The 18,580-nt window shown below is 40.2% G+C and overlaps 1 protein-coding gene across 2 annotated transcripts in view; it reads right to left on the reverse strand.

Moving 5' to 3' along the window:
• LOC127437630 (dual specificity protein phosphatase 8-like) overlaps window positions 1-18,580 on the reverse strand; it is a 57,074-nt gene that overhangs the window by 3,749 nt on the left and 34,745 nt on the right. The window contains exons 1-4 of one of the 2 annotated variants that reach the window (XM_051692666.1): window positions 5,168-5,513; window positions 955-1,121; window positions 615-774; window positions 211-334 (exon numbers count right to left, since the gene is read on the reverse strand). In XM_051692666.1, the coding sequence (XP_051548626.1) occupies window positions 211-334; window positions 615-774; window positions 955-1,121; window positions 5,168-5,285 (569 nt within the window). In that variant the 5' untranslated portion in view covers window positions 5,286-5,513. Of the gene's footprint in view, window positions 1-210; window positions 335-614; window positions 775-954; window positions 1,122-5,167; window positions 5,514-18,580 lie in introns of those variants that run through there. The other variant, XM_051692664.1, reaches the window with a different exon arrangement.

The following is an 18,580-nucleotide window of genomic DNA, read 5'->3' on the forward strand; positions in this document are numbered from 1 at the left end:
GACAAATATGCATACATGCAAAGGGAGACATCTTATACACAAAGACACATCATGTGAGCTTTTGGGGGCCTTGGAAAAAAATTGTTTAGTAAGGCCAAAACAGGTGATATATTTTACATGTTGCAGGAAACAGCTCTAAAATTACAGCTTGCAGAAAACTGCTTTCAGGGAATGTGCAATTTTAGCTGCAGGGTGTCTGAGTATGTTTACCTGTAAGCATCATCTGATGACAAGCCCATTGTCTTCATGATATAAGCAATGGCGATGGTTGCGGACCTGGAGATGCCAGCTAAACAATGGACAATGACTCGGCAGTTGGAAACCTTGGCTTTGTCTGAAAGGGAGATGGGAAAAATGTGAGCAAACACAAAACATGCAAGACAATCAAATACTTCCTCAGTGACAAGCCATATAATTTCTGTAAATCTGCTTTGAGGATCAAATTAGTTCTTCCTGATATCATCACAGGGCAAGCTACTAATCTTTCAAGTAAACACATGAAGGTATGCTTAACCTAAATCTTAATCTAAACAATTAGAGCAGAGATCAGACAGCCTATCAGCAAAAGAAAACTTTAAAGAACACTTCTCCCATTGTCACAAGAAGGTTCTTACCAATAAATTCGTTGGTTTTGTCTAGCCATGGCAGGAGTTTTTCACAGTAGTTGTCGTTGACAGGAATGCGCATAAAATGGCTCTCTGAGATGAACTCAGGCTTTGGGCAGGTGTTACTGGCATTTAACACATATGTGATGCCATTCTGAGCCATCAGATCCTACGTTTGCAAAAAAAATAATGTATGAATTCTTTGGAAAAGATTACCAATAGTTTGTGCAAATTGTGCAAAGTGCTCCTGTTTTAGAACAAGTTTTGGACAAGTTCTGAACCAAGCAGACCAACGTTTGTGACCAAGTTCTAACAAATGAAAAAAGTTCTTAGTCACAGTCAGTCTCACCTTGTTGAGCACATCTTTCTGTGAGCCCAAGTAGAGATGGGGCAGGATTCGTGTAGGGCCCACATTCGCCACGGGCAGGCAAGGCTGAGACAAGCTCATAGGCAGAGTTGCCACCGGTTTCCCTTCACACAGGCCTGGGAAACAGGACGAGAATGCTGCAAAACCACCTAAAGAAACACATACAGAAAAGAGAGAAAACTTTAGGAACAAAATGATCTCCTACCCATGTAATAGAAGAGAGACAAGATCAACAGGAATGCCGGATTTTGTAACTGACAGCATTGCCATTGTTGTAACATAAGTCATTATGTAAGCGATGCTCCTCAAAGCTTCTCAAGCAGTAACTGAACAAAGAAAGCACAACTTGTAATCTAAGAATAATGACTTACAATGGTCATATTTCAAGTCAAAACACATCATGTACTAAGATACATGCCGATGTCACACATCATTTGTCAATAACCAAACAAACCACAAATAATAGGACTCAGATGTTATGAACAAGGCTACACCAATCTAGATCAGTGCATGTACGAACAGAGCAGTGGTGAGCAGGCCTTAAAAGGAGCCCTGTATCTTTAAGAGGCGAGTGGCTCCAGTTTTGGCATTTGTCTGTTGGAGCTCCTTTTCCTGAATGATCTAATATCCTCAACCAAACAATTGCGTCAGGCTTAGAGAATGAGGGTGGTCACAGGTGCAGACCAAGCACAGACCAAGCCCCTGATTCATAGCCCTTCAGTGTTGGGTGCCTGGACAACGACATACAAACATGCCCACACTCAAATGTAAGGTATAAACTCACAAATGCATTCACACATGTGCAAAAGAACAATAGTGCATCTATATGCAGCTGAACCACAACATAGCTGTCTAATAGATGGAAGATAGGAAATAAAAAGGAAAGTCTTCATCGAACTGTGCAAAGGAAAGCGTGAGCCCCAGCAGATGGGTTTAGACCTTAATCTCAGATGAGCACCATGAGAATCTGGGACATGTTAACCCTGGGAGCGTGCAAACACAGCAGTCAACCAGGGAGCCATGAAATCATTTTGTCCTTGCCAGGAAACATTGCAATAGTCCAAACAAAAGTGACTATGTTAAACATATTTGGGTGGGAAGGAGGAGTCAAAATGAACAAGTCAATAAAATGAGTAATGACAAATAAAGAGAGGGGTGATAAGAAAGTTTATAACAAAGAGAAACATAAGCCACACAGAGCGTTATTGCATGACATCATCTGAAGTCTATGCAAGAGTGACAGATTGAACTTCAGTTAACTAAATGTTAAAAGCCACCTGCTTAGCTGTAACAGAAAACAGGGAACACCTGTCCCTCTTATCCATGCATAAATCACTAAGCAACTACTGTTTTGTTGTAATTGGGGTGCCTGGCCCTTTAAGAACTTGAGCTACAACCTGTCTGTTTCCCGCTATTAATGGTAATGGCAAGCACAATGACATCATCTCGCAGCACAGAAGACAGAGAGGGGATTTGCATGTCACTCAAGCAGAACCAACCGGCCCCTGGTGCCTCCTCGATACCCTTTCGAAGCCAGCAGTAGATGAATAACTGCCGACTAAATGTTCCACGACCCCCATCCTGGAGCAAATACACCCTTCCCCCAAACCACACACACAAATACATTCAAACACACTGATACACACATCAAATCGTGGACGTCTGCTCCCTTCTCCTGCTGTAACTCTGTTCACCGGCCCGGTGACATAACCACCTGAAAGTGTTGACCATTGTGTCAACATTTGTCAGCAAGACCCAAGAGAGACTCCAAACCTGCCTGGTTTAGACCTGTTAAAACTGGCCTCCCATCCCTCATCTCTCACAGGCATAACTCCGGCCAGAACAAGGACGCAATCCTGAACTGCCATTCCTCTTTCTTAAACCCACAGGTCAAGGAAAGGATCTCAAAGCTCAAGGCCAGTGAGAGCAAGACAACAGCATAGAGTGTCTCTTTTAGCTGTGATCTTGGATGGTACTTTTCAACTTACCAAAGATCTGGAATATTGTCTGTCCTTTGTGCTTCAAAGATCTACAGGGATGCTTTATCTAGCTTCATTGAAAAAAAAGGAAAAGTGTTTTTGGACCACAGAAACAGAAACAGGAACAAGTACAGCATGACATTGTTGAAAAGCCATGAGGGGAAATACTTGAGTGAGGTCATCAGCTATCATTTCTAACTGGGCGGTGGTGGTGACAGTTAGGATTACAATGAAACTGTACGCTTCCGCCTTCCTAAAGTCTTGCTTAATTTGAATGAACTGATGCCTAACTTTTACTTAAGCCATGAGCCTGAGAAAATATGCAAGATGAAATGTACTGTTTGCAGCAGTCTCTAAAACCCAAATCAATACATAATGTACATTGCACAGCATTTTGATGAATGCATATACTTGCTAAAATTTACAATTGGCTAAGACAACATTATTAACTTTTTTTTTACTTTCCAGTTGCGTAAGAGGGCAGTGGTGACGTATTTCAAAACCAATGGGCATGTGGATGCATGTGTGTTTCAGCAAGAGAAGTGTGCCAGGGTCAGTCTCGGGCTGGACCAGAAGTAAATCTGCCACTCACACACTTCCTTTTGTCGTTTTTTTCTCCCTCCATTTACAAAGCTTACACAACCTCCATTCGCATTCAACTACTTTCTTTGATGAACCAAAACATAATGGAAGCATTCTCTGTAATTGCAGTGTGAATATGTTGCATATATGTTTGATATAATGTGCTGGTCACCCTAGACCCCCCCCCCCATTATCATTCCCACAATGCCAAATACAAAGTCTCATTATCACTACTTTATCACTACTAATCACTTCTAATTAATTAAAAATAATTGGGGGGTAAAATGTGCTTAATTGTCCTGAAAATAATGTCACAATGCAAAAAATCCTAAGGGTCCTAATAGGAGACAACATTTTCTTTACACAACATTTCTTGTTTCTTTGTTTTGGTTTTGTGATGTGAAAGACATGGACATTTCTTGGCAGGTTTTGTGAGATTCACCCACCTACTGTACCTAAATATCACTTCAACTACAACACTGTGTTTTCTTACTGTGCTACAAAGCTTTTGAGGTAACAAGGTTTTTTTTTTAGATATGGCCATGAACTACGGAGCTGCATTTGTGTTTTATAATGCAGAGGCGATGAGTTCATTAACTCCAGCCTTTGATATTTGTTCATTGCCCTGCGGCACCTGACCTCCATCTTTAGGAGTGCCTCAGTTTTGCATCTTTTCAGCTGGGCTCTATAGCCCCTCTCACACAGGCATCCATTCACAACCCAACATCCAGTGGCATTGATGGGCCCCTGAACCGAACTAATACACATCAACAGACACACAAGCCACACACATGCTCCCGGTCTCCAGATGCAGAAAACATGAAAGGCATAGAGGATCAGGCCACATCTGTCCCCATCTCCACACACACACACACACACACATACACATTTATTAGCATCTCAATAAGGGCCCAATGACATCATTGCACACACACACACACACACACACACACACACACACACACACACACACACACACTTATTAGCATCACAATAAGGGCCCAATGACATCATTGCACAATGTGGAACACAAAAAACAGCAGGGGGTTGGTGGCTACCTCATCACTCCCGGTGCTTTGTGTCATGCTTGACAGATTAGAAGTGTTAAACCCCGGGACCCCGTATCATTGAATCATTAACTGTTGGCGCTATTACAATTATTGCGTTTTTGCCCCAAAGCATTCGTTATAGACCTAAAAGCAATAAAAGTAAATGGCTTGATAAAGTCCCTCTTTAAGTTCTAGTCTATGACATCAGTAGTACGCAATTGCAGTGACCCAAATAAATATGCACTAGTGTGCACAAGGAAGATTGCATGGGCTGTGAACCACAAATGACAAAATATAACGTGTGATTTATGTCAGATAAACTGCTTGCATGCACTTACAGTTTATTTGCAACAAATCTACAAGATCATCATAGAAGCACTACTATTAATACTCTTGGTTTAAAGTTTTACCATACTCCACTTCAAAGTAATTTCATTGTTCAAGAAAGACTCAAGAAGTTTCATAACAGTCAAAAGGAAGCAGAAAAGGAAAGAGCTATACATATCACAGACTCTGACCGACACATGTTTGAAAGGTACAGTTTGGAAAGCACACTTGGTCCAGGTGTCAACAGACACTGCACACCTCTAAGTTTGCGTTCTTTCCTCATCTTGCGGACTCGGATTTTGAGCCTCATGTCTGTTCGTTGGATCCCCGACCAGAAGCAGCTCTCCGGAGGGGGTATAACCACGTCTAGGGGCATCCGCACCACCTCAGAATGCACCAAGCAGTCCAAACCGCAGTCCAAGAACTATACGTCCACAAAATGCTGGGTACATATAAAGGTATGATCCTAAAAACTCAGCACAACAGAAATGTCTGTGTGTCCCCACTTATTGAGCAAACGGGAAAGGAGAAGGACAGAAAATGTATAGTCTTTTCCCAGGAGCGCCACGGATCCTTCCCCAGTCTCACTCTGTGTGGCAACAACTGAAAGTGGAGCTCGCTATTGTTTTACAGCCTCCGTTCAGTCTTCCCCCGCCTACTCTCTCTCTCTCTCTCTCTCTCTCTCTCTCTCTCTCTCTCTCTCTCTCTCTCTCTCTCTCTCTGTGTGACCTAAGAGTGAATGAGCTCATTTGCCATGAGCATAGACTGCCCTGTCTCTCCTCTGTATTACTCTCTCTCTCTGTCTCCCCCTGTCTCTCTATATTTCTGTGTCTGCACTGAATTTTGGCTCATGTTTAAGGCATGCAACCGCATTCCTGACTCGCCAAGCAAATATGCAGCCACCTTAGGGGCCCACTCAATGTTTTTCTGAAAATGAAAAAAACTAAAAAAAAAAAAACTAAACACTCTTAGACAGGAACCAGACTACAAGTACACACTTTATATATGCATGCACAGACGTGCATTTTAGCACCTTCTTTGTTCTTTTTGCTTTGCATTTACTAGTGTTATTAATGCATATTCATAGAAAGTTTTAAGTTTAAACTCAAATTATATGCACATTATATGCATCTGCAACTTTTTTATTGCAAATATGATTGATATTTGTCTTTTGTCCCTTTTTTACTTCAGCTATTTTAAAGCTACATAGTAAGTTAAAGCCTAGCTGCCTTTTCACACATGAATATAAACCTAAAGGTCTACATTTAACTGTGGTTAATTACAACCCACAAAACTGCATGGGCATGTTATGGTCTGCAGAACATGCGTAAAAATGCCATCCGTGCTAGTCTCTATCTGATGAAGTTACAAGGACAGTTTGCTACAACAGGACTCCCTCCTAAAACAAGTCACTAATGCTGGTATCAGTGATAACAATATAGGAGATGAGTGCAATGTCTGTGTTGAATTCCTTATGTTCCTCGCTTTGGATAAAAGTGTCTGCTAAATGACTAAATGTAAATGTTGCAAAAGCATATGTACAGTAGCAGTAGCGATTGCTTTATGCTACACTGGAAGAACAGCTTCCCCTCAAGTTTCACCAGAAATGCGGCAAGGACGAGTTTAATTTGTGTACAAATAATCTGTATAAATTACATATTCTGCTTTGTGCATTTGAATATTTGAGCAAATAAAAGTGTAAAATAATCAAATCACTATCACGATGTTCATTCAAATAATGCAATCTGCTTTTTTCTACATGAATTTGTACATAAAAGTCAGTGGACACCCGGACATTCTATTTATTGAGGCCGTACTTCAATGGGGGTCTATCGCAGATACCTGTACCATTACATTTCAGGGGAGCAATGATCAATGTTTATTAGATGAAAGGCTCTAAACACATAATTTCTTCCTGGATGCAGTGCTTCTCTGGGAGTCTATAGACTTTATTCACACTAGTGCCATCTTTGATTTTTAATGGGAATGACAACGAGGCTGTGAGGGATAGACTTACAGTCTCTTCAATGGGCTGTACTGCAGTTTAAAGTATTTCTGGATCACTCCACGGACAAAACATTGATAAAATATCTGTCCAAGAGCATTCAGTATACAAAAAACTCAAGACAACATGAACTGTGGAAAATCAGATGTGATCTAGGAGCTTTATACAGCTTTATACCGTTTGTATCATTGAAGAGATGTTAAGTCTTTCCCTCACAACCTCGTTGTCATTCCCATTAAAAATCAAAGATGGTGCTAGTGTGAATAAGGTCTTTGGCAGCTTCATGAGCACTACCGGCATTGGATCTGCATCTGATTACTTATTGGACATTGGGCACTGGAAGGTGGCTTCTCTATATGATTGGTCAAACTCTCAAATGGGTGGGACTTCAAAACAAATGGCCAATTATTGAAACAGTGATATACATGATTGATGGCAAATAAAATGTAAAATCACCACTGTCTAGTGCAGAAAGTGTCATATGTCAGCAGTAACCATCATTATGGGTGGGTTTGCTGTTGCTCGAAAAGGCACAGTAGAGAGCTCTGTCAGACTATGACACACAACTAAAGGATCAACTATCAGGTAAGCAGGGGAACCACGTCATTCATGAAGTTCAGCCTCATCTCCAGCGTGCAAGTATGTGCAGTTTATGAGTGCTGTCCCAATATATTGAGATTGAATCTATTTGTATGAATTTGATCATGGAATGTTGATAGATGGTGACTGGCTTTGTACATTTACATTTGGCAGACATTGTTATTCAAACTGACTTACATTGCATTCAGTGTATAATTTTTTCGGTAACACTTCACAATAAGGTTGAAATTACTATTATTAAATGCATTATGTATCAAGAACTAACAACAATTTTTTCATCATGTATTAATCTTAAATAAATGCAACTTTTAATGTTATAAATGTATTAGTGTATCTTGTAATTAATATTAACTAGGATTAATAATCAGCAGCCATATCACCCTGCAGCTAAGCAGGGTTGAGCCTGGCCAGTACCTGGATGGGTGACCTCCTGGGTAAAACTAAGGTTGCTGCTGGAAATGGTATTACGGAGGCCAGCAGGGGGTGCTCACCCGGTGGTCTGTGTGGGTCCTAATGCTCCAGTATAGTGATGGGGACACTATCCTGTAAAAAAGCACTGTCTTTCGGATGAGATGTTAAACCGAGGTCCTGACTCTCTGTGGTCATTAAAAATCCCAGGGCACTACTCATAAAGAGTAGGGGTATAACCCTGGTGTCCTGGCCAAATTCCCCCATTGGCCCTTATCTATCATGGCCCCCTAATAATCTCCATCTCTGAATTGGCTACATCACTCTACTCTCCTCTCCACTCCACCAATAGCTAGTGTGTGGTGGGTGTTCTGGTGCACTATGGCTGCTGTCGCATCATCAAGGTGGATGCTGCACACTGGTGGTGGTTGAGGAGATTCCCCCTATTCTATGTAAAGCACTTTGAGTGCCTAGAAAAGTGCTATATAAATGTAAATGTAAGGAATTAATAAGTGTTGTAAAATAGTATTGTTTATTGTTAGTTAACTAATGTCAATGAATGCAACCTTATGGACCTTTTACACGGTAGCGCCATCTTTAATTGTTGACGGGAATGACAACAAGGCTGTCCTGTAGTTTAAACTGTTTTGAATCGTTCCGCCATGGAGGACGGATCCCGCCACATAAAAGAGGTAATTCTGACTTTTTATCTCACAATTCTGACTTTTTCTTCATAAATTGCGATAAAAATAAACTTGCAATTGCTAGATATAAAGTCACAATTGCGTGATATAAACTCACAACTGCGTGATAAAAACTCAGAATTGTGACTTTATTTCTCTCAATTTCAACTTTATAACTATATAAAGTCACGATTGTGAGTTTTTATCACGCAACTGCGAGTTTATATTACGTACTTGCAACTTTATTTTTGCATTTGCAGTGACATTTCTCGTCATTGTGTAAATATATCATTAGCACAATTAAGTTAAATAGTATATAACCATACTATTTAGGCATTAATCATTTAACTTACAACAGTCAACATTTGTTGTAGCTACAGAATAAAGCCAGCAAATGCTTGAATACGCTTTCATTGCCTGTCATATGTAAGGGACCGTCTGAAAATTTCATACACTGCACTAATATATTGGGAAATTATGACATGTAGTAAGTCAGTCTATCCACTAACAGCCTACTACAACTTTCAGAGTCTTGTATTAAAATGTACTTTTACAGTTTTTTTTAAAATATATAACTTCTAATAAATTGAATGCTTGGACACCGCCGATGTTTTAGCACAGTGGGTGGAATTTTCAGATGGTCCCTTACTTACGACAGACAATGAAAGCGCATCCGAGCATTTACTGGCTTTATTCTGTAACTTAATTGTGCCAATGATATATCTGTGAAACTGTCGCATCGAGAGAACGCTACACAATGATGAGAAATGCCACCACAAATGCAAAATAAAGTCACAATTACGTGATATAAACTCGCAATTGCATGATAAAAACTCACAATTGTGACTTTAAATCTCGCAATTTGCAAATTAAGTCGAAATTGCGAGAAATAAAGTCGCAATTCTGAGTTTTTATCACGCAATTGCAAGTTTATATCTCGCAATTACAAGTTTATTGCTTGCAATTTCGAGAAAAAAAGTCAATTGTGAGAAAAAAGAGTCAGCATTACCTCTTTTGTTTTTTTTTATTATGTGGCGGGATCCATCTTCCATATTCCGCAGACTTTGAAAAAAAAACATCTTTCCAAGAAATTTCATATGACAAAAAACTCCAAAAAACATGAGTTGTGGAACATTATATGTTATCTAGGAGTTTCATACAGCATACAGTGATTGAAGAGATGATTGAGTAAGTCTATCCCTCACAGCCTCATTTTCATTCACACCAAAAATCAAATATGGCACTACTGTGAATAAGGTCTCTTGTGAAATGTTACCATTTAATCAATAGGTTATTTGTGTTCCCTAGGAATTGAACCCATGGCCTTGGTGTTGCTAGCGCCATGTTGTACTAGTTGAACTACAGGAATCCTATGTAAATCTGTCAGATGGAGAGAGTGACTAGCATGTACTGATTTTTTCCTCCATTTTTTCTACAAACAATAAAATATGTTACTTAGTTTTTAGATTTTATGAGGAACTTTTTTTGAGATGTTGAAAACCAACTTGTGAGGACATTTTCAGCAGTCCTTAATAGATAAAAAGGCTAATAAATTAACCAGATCAGGTTTTAATTTAAATCTTCTGATATTCACAGGTTTGTGTGAGGGTTACATTAAGGGGTAGGGTTAGGATATAGAAAATATAATTACCTCTGTATAAAAACTATTGTGTCTATGAGATGTCCTCTCTAATATAGTGAAAAAAATATGTGTGTGTGTGTGTGTGTGGAGTTTTTTAACTGTATGTGGAAATGGGAATGTGGTCGTGTGTCTGTCAGTGGGGTGAGAGGAAACAGTAAGGGCCATCACCTGGTAATTACCAATTTTAAACACCTGTGTCTCATTTCAGTGATGGCCTTAAAAGGCTGGCGGAATGACAGACCAGGAGAGAGAGTCCAGGTCACACACATCCACAAACTGTCTGGAGCTAAACGCTGCAAAGCTGTTAATTTTGTTGTATCGGATGAGTTTATGTTGACTGTTACTCCTGAAGCTGATGTGTGTGATCTAAAGTTTCTACTGAAAAGACATAGTGTGAGTGAAACCTTGAGAATAAAGAGAACACTTATGTGGACTGTGATGCCGACTCCTGCTTCCTTCTTTCCACCCCACTTTGAGAACATTACACTGTAATACAAATGTGGTAAATTGGACGCAGTATTACTGCAGGAATACTGTGTCCAAATTACCACACTTGTACTGCAGCACTGGAAACTGCAAGAAAACTGCATCCAAATTACCACACTTGTACTGCAGTACTGGAAACTGCAGGAATACTGTGTCCAAATTACCACACTTGTATTGCAGCACTGGAAACTGCAAGAAAACTGCGTCCAAATTACCACACTTGTATTGCAGTACTGGAAACTGCAGGAACTGGAAACTGCAGGAATACTGCGTCCAAATTACCACACTTGTACTGCAGTACTGGAAACTGCAGGAATACTGTGTCCAAATTACCACACTAGTACTGCAGTACTGGAAACTGCAAGAAAACTGCGTCCAAATTACCACACTTGTACTGCAGTACTGGAAACTGCAAGAATACTGCATCCAAATGACCACACTAGTACTGCAGTACTGGAAACTGCAAGAAAACTGCGTCCAAATTACCACACTTGTACTGCAGTACTGGAAACTGCAGGAATACTGTGTCCAAATTACCACACTTGTACTGCAGCACTGGAAACTGCAAGAAAACTGCGTCCAAATTACCACTCTTGTACTGCAGTACTGGAAACTGCAGGAATACTGTGTCCAAATTACCACACTAGTACTGCAGTACTGGAAACTGCAAGAAAACTGCGTCCAAATTACCACACTTGTACTGCAGTACTAGAAACTGCAGGAATACTGCATCCAAATTACCACACTAGTACTGCAGTACTGGAAACTGCAAGAAAACTGCATCCAAATTACCACACTTGTACTGCAGTACTGGAAACTGCAGGAATACTGTGTCCAAATTACCACACTTGTACTGCAGCACTGGAAACTGCAAGAAAACTGCGTCCAAATTACCACACTTGTACTGCAGTACTGGAAACTGCAGGAACTGGAAACTGCAGGAATACTGCATCCAAATGTCCACACTTGTACTGCAGTACTGGAAACTGCAAGAAAACTGTGTCCAAATTACCACACTTGTATTGCAGTACTGGAAACTGCAGGAATACTGCGTCCAAATGACCACACTTGTACTGCAGTACTGGAAACTGCAAGAAAACTGCATCCAAATTACCACACTTGTACTGCAGTACTGGAAATTGCAGGAACTGGAAACTGCAGGAATACTGCGTCCAAATGACCACACTTGTACTGCAGTATTGAAAACTTCAGGAATACTGTGTCCAAATGACCACACTTGTACTGCAGTATTGAAAACTTCAGGAATACTGTGTCCAAATGACCACACTTGCACTGCAGTACTGGAAACTGCAGGAATACTGCGTCCAAATGACCACACTTGCACTGCAGTACTGGAAACTGCAGGAATACTGCATCCAAATGACCACACTTGCACTGCAGTACTGGAAACTGCAGGAACTGGAAACTGCAGGAATACTGCGTCCAAATTACCACACTTGTACTGCAGTACTGGAAACTGCAGGAATACTGTGTCCAAATTACCACACTAGTACTGCAGTACTGGAAACTGCAAGAAAACTGCGTCCAAATTACCACACTTGTACTGCAGTACTGGAAACTGCAAGAATACTGCATCCAAATGACCACACTAGTACTGCAGTACTGGAAACTGCAAGAAAACTGCGTCCAAATTACCACACTTGTACTGCAGTACTGGAAACTGCAGGAATACTGTGTCCAAATTACCACACTTGTACTGCAGCACTGGAAACTGCAAGAAAACTGCGTCCAAATTACCACTCTTGTACTGCAGTACTGGAAACTGCAGGAATACTGTGTCCAAATTACCACACTAGTACTGCAGTACTGGAAACTGCAAGAAAACTGCATCCAAATTACCACACTTGTACTGCAGTACTAGAAACTGCAGGAATACTGCATCCAAATTACCACACTAGTACTGCAGTACTGGAAACTGCAAGAAAACTGCATCCAAATTACCACACTTGTACTGCAGTACTGGAAACTGCAGGAATACTGTGTCCAAATTACCACACTTGTACTGCAGCACTGGAAACTGCAAGAAAACTGCGTCCAAATTACCACACTTGTACTGCAGTACTGGAAACTGCAGGAACTGGAAACTGCAGGAATACTGCATCCAAATGTCCACACTTGTACTGCAGTACTGGAAACTGCAAGAAAACTGTGTCCAAATTACCACACTTGTATTGCAGTACTGGAAACTGCAGGAATACTGCGTCCAAATGACCACACTTGTACTGCAGTACTGGAAACTGCAAGAAAACTGCATCCAAATGACCACACTTGTACTGCAGTACTGGAAATTGCAGGAACTGGAAACTGCAGGAATACTGCGTCCAAATGACCACACTTGTACTGCAGTATTGAAAACTTCAGGAATACTGTATCCAAATGACCACACTTGTACTGCAGTATTGAAAACTTCAGGAATACTGTGTCCAAATGACCACACTTGCACTGCAGTACTGGAAACTGCAGGAATACTGCGTCCAAATGACCACACTTGCACTGCAGTACTGGAAACTGCAGGAATACTGCATCCAAATGACCACACTTGCACTGCAGTACTGGAAACTGCAGGAATACTGCATCCAAATGACCACACTTGCACTGCAGTACTGGAAACTGCAGGAATACTGCGTCCAAATGACCACACTTGCACTGCAGTACTGAAAACTTCAGGAATACTGCGTCCAAATGACCACACTTGCACTGCAGTACTGAAAACTTCAGGAATACTGCGTCCAAATGACCACACTTGCACTGCAGTACTGAAAACTTCAGGAATACTGCGTCCAAATGACCACACTTGCACTGCAGTACTGGAAACTGCAGGAATACTGCGTCCAAATGACCACACTTGCACTGCAGTACTGGAAACTGCAGGAATACTGCATCCAAATGACCACACTTGCACTGCAGTACTGGAAACTGCAGGAATACTGCGTCCAAATGACCACACTTGCACTGCAGTACTGGAAACTGCAGGAATACTGCGTCCAAATGACCACACTTGCACTGCAGTACTGGAAACTGCATGAATAATGCGTCCAAATTACCACACTTGTACCGCAGTACTGGAAACTGCAGGAATACTGCATCCAAATTACCACACTTGTACTGCAGTTCTACTGTTGTTTTCTAGAACTGCACTCTACAATTCTACACTTAACACATTTGCTATACTTCCCTAAATTCTTTAAAACTTGACCAATGACTGCAAACACAATGCAGGTTATTAGTAATCTGCAATGTACTGACATTCAAATGTTTAAAAGTGTTTAAAATTGTGCCTGGCCATTAAGACACCTGAACTTTAGCAACACAATATTTCAAAATAAACATTCACTAGCAAATATAAAAGTATAAAATAAACATGAAAAAATTGGCAATGTATAAATGTATAAAACATTAGCACTGTCAGACAAATAAAATATTTAATTGCAATCAATCGCATGACAATAATGTTTTATTAATATTCTCCATACAAAGCTTTTCACAGTATAAAGATAGAAATGCACTAAAATAACACCAAGTAACATTAAACGTTTCTCAAAGTCTAAGTGGGAGGTACACTAATTTAAAGAACTTGTCCCCATAGGTTGCATATTCATTGCAATGCACATTACATCTCTTAAACCCTCATCCGCCACAATATTAATCGTCCGACAGGCTGTGGCTGTCCACTTTGCTACAGCAATCGTGAAGTCGTATTCACATGATTCACACCGCTTTGAACTCCACATGAAAAGAACTGCGTCTTGAGCCCTATTGGGACGCTAATTGTTTTACATGGGGATGTAAGGTAGGGCTGCCCCAACCAAAGATTTTCCTAGTCGACTAGTAGGCATTAGTTTAAGCCATTAGTCGACTATTTGTCACACGTTTATGATATTAATTTAATTACTTAATATATATTTTTGGGGGGGCATCAGAAAATGGTTTGAGTTTCAGGGCTGAGAATGTTATAAGTAACATTGCTAACACTGCTCTACGTTACAGAGAAATACTAAACCGTAATAATGAGTCTTTAAAATATAGATTTTACAAGCGCACACACGAAGCGAGCTGCAGCGTCATCGGCAAAAGTGGTAATGATTCAGAATGTGTCAGAAAATCCAGCAAGGAGACTGTCTGAACATTTTGTTAATTTATATAGAGAAATGCACATCAGGGTTTTGCTGACAGACGATGATATCAGGGATCGACAATGGCCAGAGTGATCACCAATAGCTGATGCCTTTGACGATGTCAAGATGATATTTTTCTCATTTTCCCATTAATGTATTAAATTATTATTATTAGGCTATTATTATTATCAAATTAATATTAAAATGAATTTGCCCATAGACACACAGACACGCACTTGAAGAAACACACTTTATTATATTATTAAGAACAGATGACAGAAAAGCCGTCTATGCGTATGTATGACACGCTGTTTGTTCGGAGGCGTGCAGTTTCGTGGGACACACATGTAAAGGGTTCTTACTCTTTCTTTGTTTCTGTCTTCTGAATTGTTTTTTTTTTTTTTTGCAAGAACAGTATCGTCTATGAGTGCTGCAAATGACCTCAGACATCTCAGCTCAGGAGGTGCTTTGAGTTCAGTTTGCTTTATTTCCACAGAGCAGTTAATTGTGACTACAACTCTGCAGCCTATACATCTGTGATTAAACATAAAACAAAAACACATTCACCTCGAACCATGATTTACATTTCAGTGATTATTATCATCATTATAATTATAATTTTTACATTTATAATTGTTTTTATGTCTTCATTTGTGTAAGTAATTTTCTGCCTGCAGAAATCTGCCGATTTGCCTGACGGTAAATGGAAGGCTACTTAAATATATATACCCTAACCCTGCTTAACGAAAATTACCCCATAGCAGGGGCGTGTCCAGGGAGTGGCCTGGGGTGGCACGGGCTACCCCTGGAATCTGACTGGCCACCCCAGGTGCCACCCCGTTATGACTATGATCATTTCCTGGCGGGACTTTAATTTGAACTGTATGACGAGTAACCGACCTTTTGTTTATAGGTGCAATTCAGTCTTAAACCTGAACGGCAGTAATGCACCAGAGTAGTGTCTAGCCTGCCAAAATCCCAGAGAAAGTTTTGATTTTGAGCGGGGCGGTTATCGTTGAATACCAGCTGCCAATAAATCAACAGAAGTAGAAGAAGAGCGGTTGGTCAACCACATGTTATGAAGTCTCCGGGATTCCGGGCTACATTTGTTACTCCCTGTCTTATCTCACTAGTCGCTACTTACTTATCGCTCCTGAAAGATGTGAGTAGACTTGATACACATACTGTGCCAGCGGTGAATTTTTTTTTTAGCTGTAGTAAGCTAAAAAGTTTCCCCTGTCTTTTTTGATTTCCATGATGCTTGCTAGCAAACCTGTCGTCATTGTTTGGTTATTGTCAATGATGCTAACGCTAGCTATGTAATTTGACACAATGAATAACTGGCATGATTGCTTACACACCCACCCAGTCTGACCCACATACGGAAAAAAACGCAATAGTGTATATCAGGCATTAATTTTGCATGTCACATTCATTCATGCATACATAATTAAATGTATTGTGCAAGATATAAAGTGAGATGCGTCATGCGACTATTACAGTACGAAAAGAAATCAGAACATTCAGGAATTCTTCAAAAGAAAGAAATCCAAAACAGTAGAGCAGGACAGAGAAGCCAGCTTGACACTGGAAGGGATGTACAGCAGGAGCCTCCAGTTTTGGCTGTACACATGGGTATGTCAAATCCTGATAGTTCCAGATTTCTCTTTGTAAGCACTTTGCATTAGTAATGTCAATTACATTGTGCTTAATTGCCAGACATTTAAACTAAAGTTGAAACAAGTCAATTATATGTGTAAAAGTGCAATAATCATTATTTCATTTTAGTCATATGGGTTGGGTAACATACTTCTTAGCCTACTTAGAAAAGGTCTGATTTTATTATCATTCTGATGACAACTTATGTGTTTTTGTAGACTCAGACAGATACTGGTGATGAAGGCCCTTCAACTCCACCTGCACATCAGGGTATGTATGCATTTGCCTTCTTTAAAACTTTATCTGCTTTGACTTGGGATGGGGATGTTTCACTTTTGCTATCCTTGTATACAGTGGCTTATACTGTCATTCATGGCAAAACCCAATTTTTATCAATACAAGCTAAATATGAATAATTTGACATACAAATAAATTGATACAACTGTTAAAATCCCTGTATTGCTTCAGGTGTGTCAGGTCAGCCACTCTCAGATTCAAAAAATGATACTGACAATGAGAACCATCAAGCAGTGCCAGCAGGCCATGCAGTGTCACGTGGGGACAGTGATGTGGCAGCCCTTGTTGCCCCACCTGGACCTCATGGTATGGCTTAATATTTTATTTTTCATATAAAATATATTGTACTTAATTAATATAATGTACTTCATTAAATTCTTTCATCTGTATCCCAGTAAGTCACATCTGTGATTTACATGACACTTAATGCAAGATCTGATTCTCATGCTTTTGTCACTTTCAGATATTTCACAGTCAAGAGCAGTAGGTCCCACTCAACCTCGTTTAAAAATTTTGAGAAGGTCGTTCAATCCATTGTGGTATAACCTGCATTCATAGTAGATATGGGTAGTGGAGACAAATAGTAAATTAATGCTATTCAGACATGTGTGTGTGTGTGTGTGTGTGTGTGTGTGTGCGTGCGTGCTTGTACTTCATGCGACCCCTGCATAAGTCATTGTCCCACTTGGGCCACCTCAGTCAAAAAAGTCTGGACATGCCACTGCCCCATAGTACCACCTAGCGTCCAACCAGTGGTAATACCAGTGTTTGTTGGTTTCCCGTGGAGATTTTTTTTCTGCGACCAACCGACCAATCAAAACTTGGTCGACCAAGACTCTTCTCATCGACTAACATTTGGTCGAATATTAGGGGGCAGCCCTAATGTAAGATAATTCCAGCATTTACCAGTGCTAGTCAGTGATTGTATTGCTGTCCGAATACAAAATGTCTGTGTTTGTCTGCCACCATCTGCAAGAAAATTCCCGGCCAAATTACTTTTTGACAGAAACCAAGGTCGTGTGGTAATTTAATTTCCATCCGAATCCACATCTCTGAGTTTAAAAGCAGGAATGTCAATTGTCAAGATGTATGGTAATGTGCATGTGTAGAAATATTGGAAATTATTCACAATAATAAATACGTCCCTGCTCCACCACACCGAGTGGGAGCTCTTACATAGAAGAAAAACAGAAAAAGAGGTTGCGCTAACTTAACTTATCCCGAAATTTCCAAATTTTTTTTTTACTGTACGTAGTATATGTGCTGCTTTTCGCTCTCTCCCTACGCACTTGTGTGTGTTTTTGATTGCGTGCTAGAGAGAGAAAGAGAGAGAGAGAGCTTGCACACAACTGATGATGTGCTCTCATCTCAGCATGTGCACCGTGTGCACTCTACTTACACTTTAGCGTAATTCGAAATATATTTGCATAGCCTTTATTTGAAAATGTATTTTCACAAAATACACAGAATGCAGTTTGTGGACTGAGAAATGTTCCTTTTGCTGTCACCATATGGAACAAGCACAACTGAATTCATGTGATTCTCCACTAGTAGGCATGAACCCAACATGTTGACTAGAGGCAGAACTAACTGTTTAGTCAACTAAACTGTACACCCCCTTATACAATTACATGCGACTGACTACATAAAAAGCAAATTTCCAGGTTCATAGGATGACCGAACTCACTCTTCCACTGAGTTAATTGTCATCTGAAGGCATGCATTTTCTTTTACAGATGTCATCCTAAGAAACAA

This window comes from Myxocyprinus asiaticus, chromosome 48 (genome assembly GCF_019703515.2).
Source record: "Myxocyprinus asiaticus isolate MX2 ecotype Aquarium Trade chromosome 48, UBuf_Myxa_2, whole genome shotgun sequence".
NCBI lineage: Eukaryota > Metazoa > Chordata > Actinopteri > Cypriniformes > Catostomidae > Myxocyprinus > Myxocyprinus asiaticus.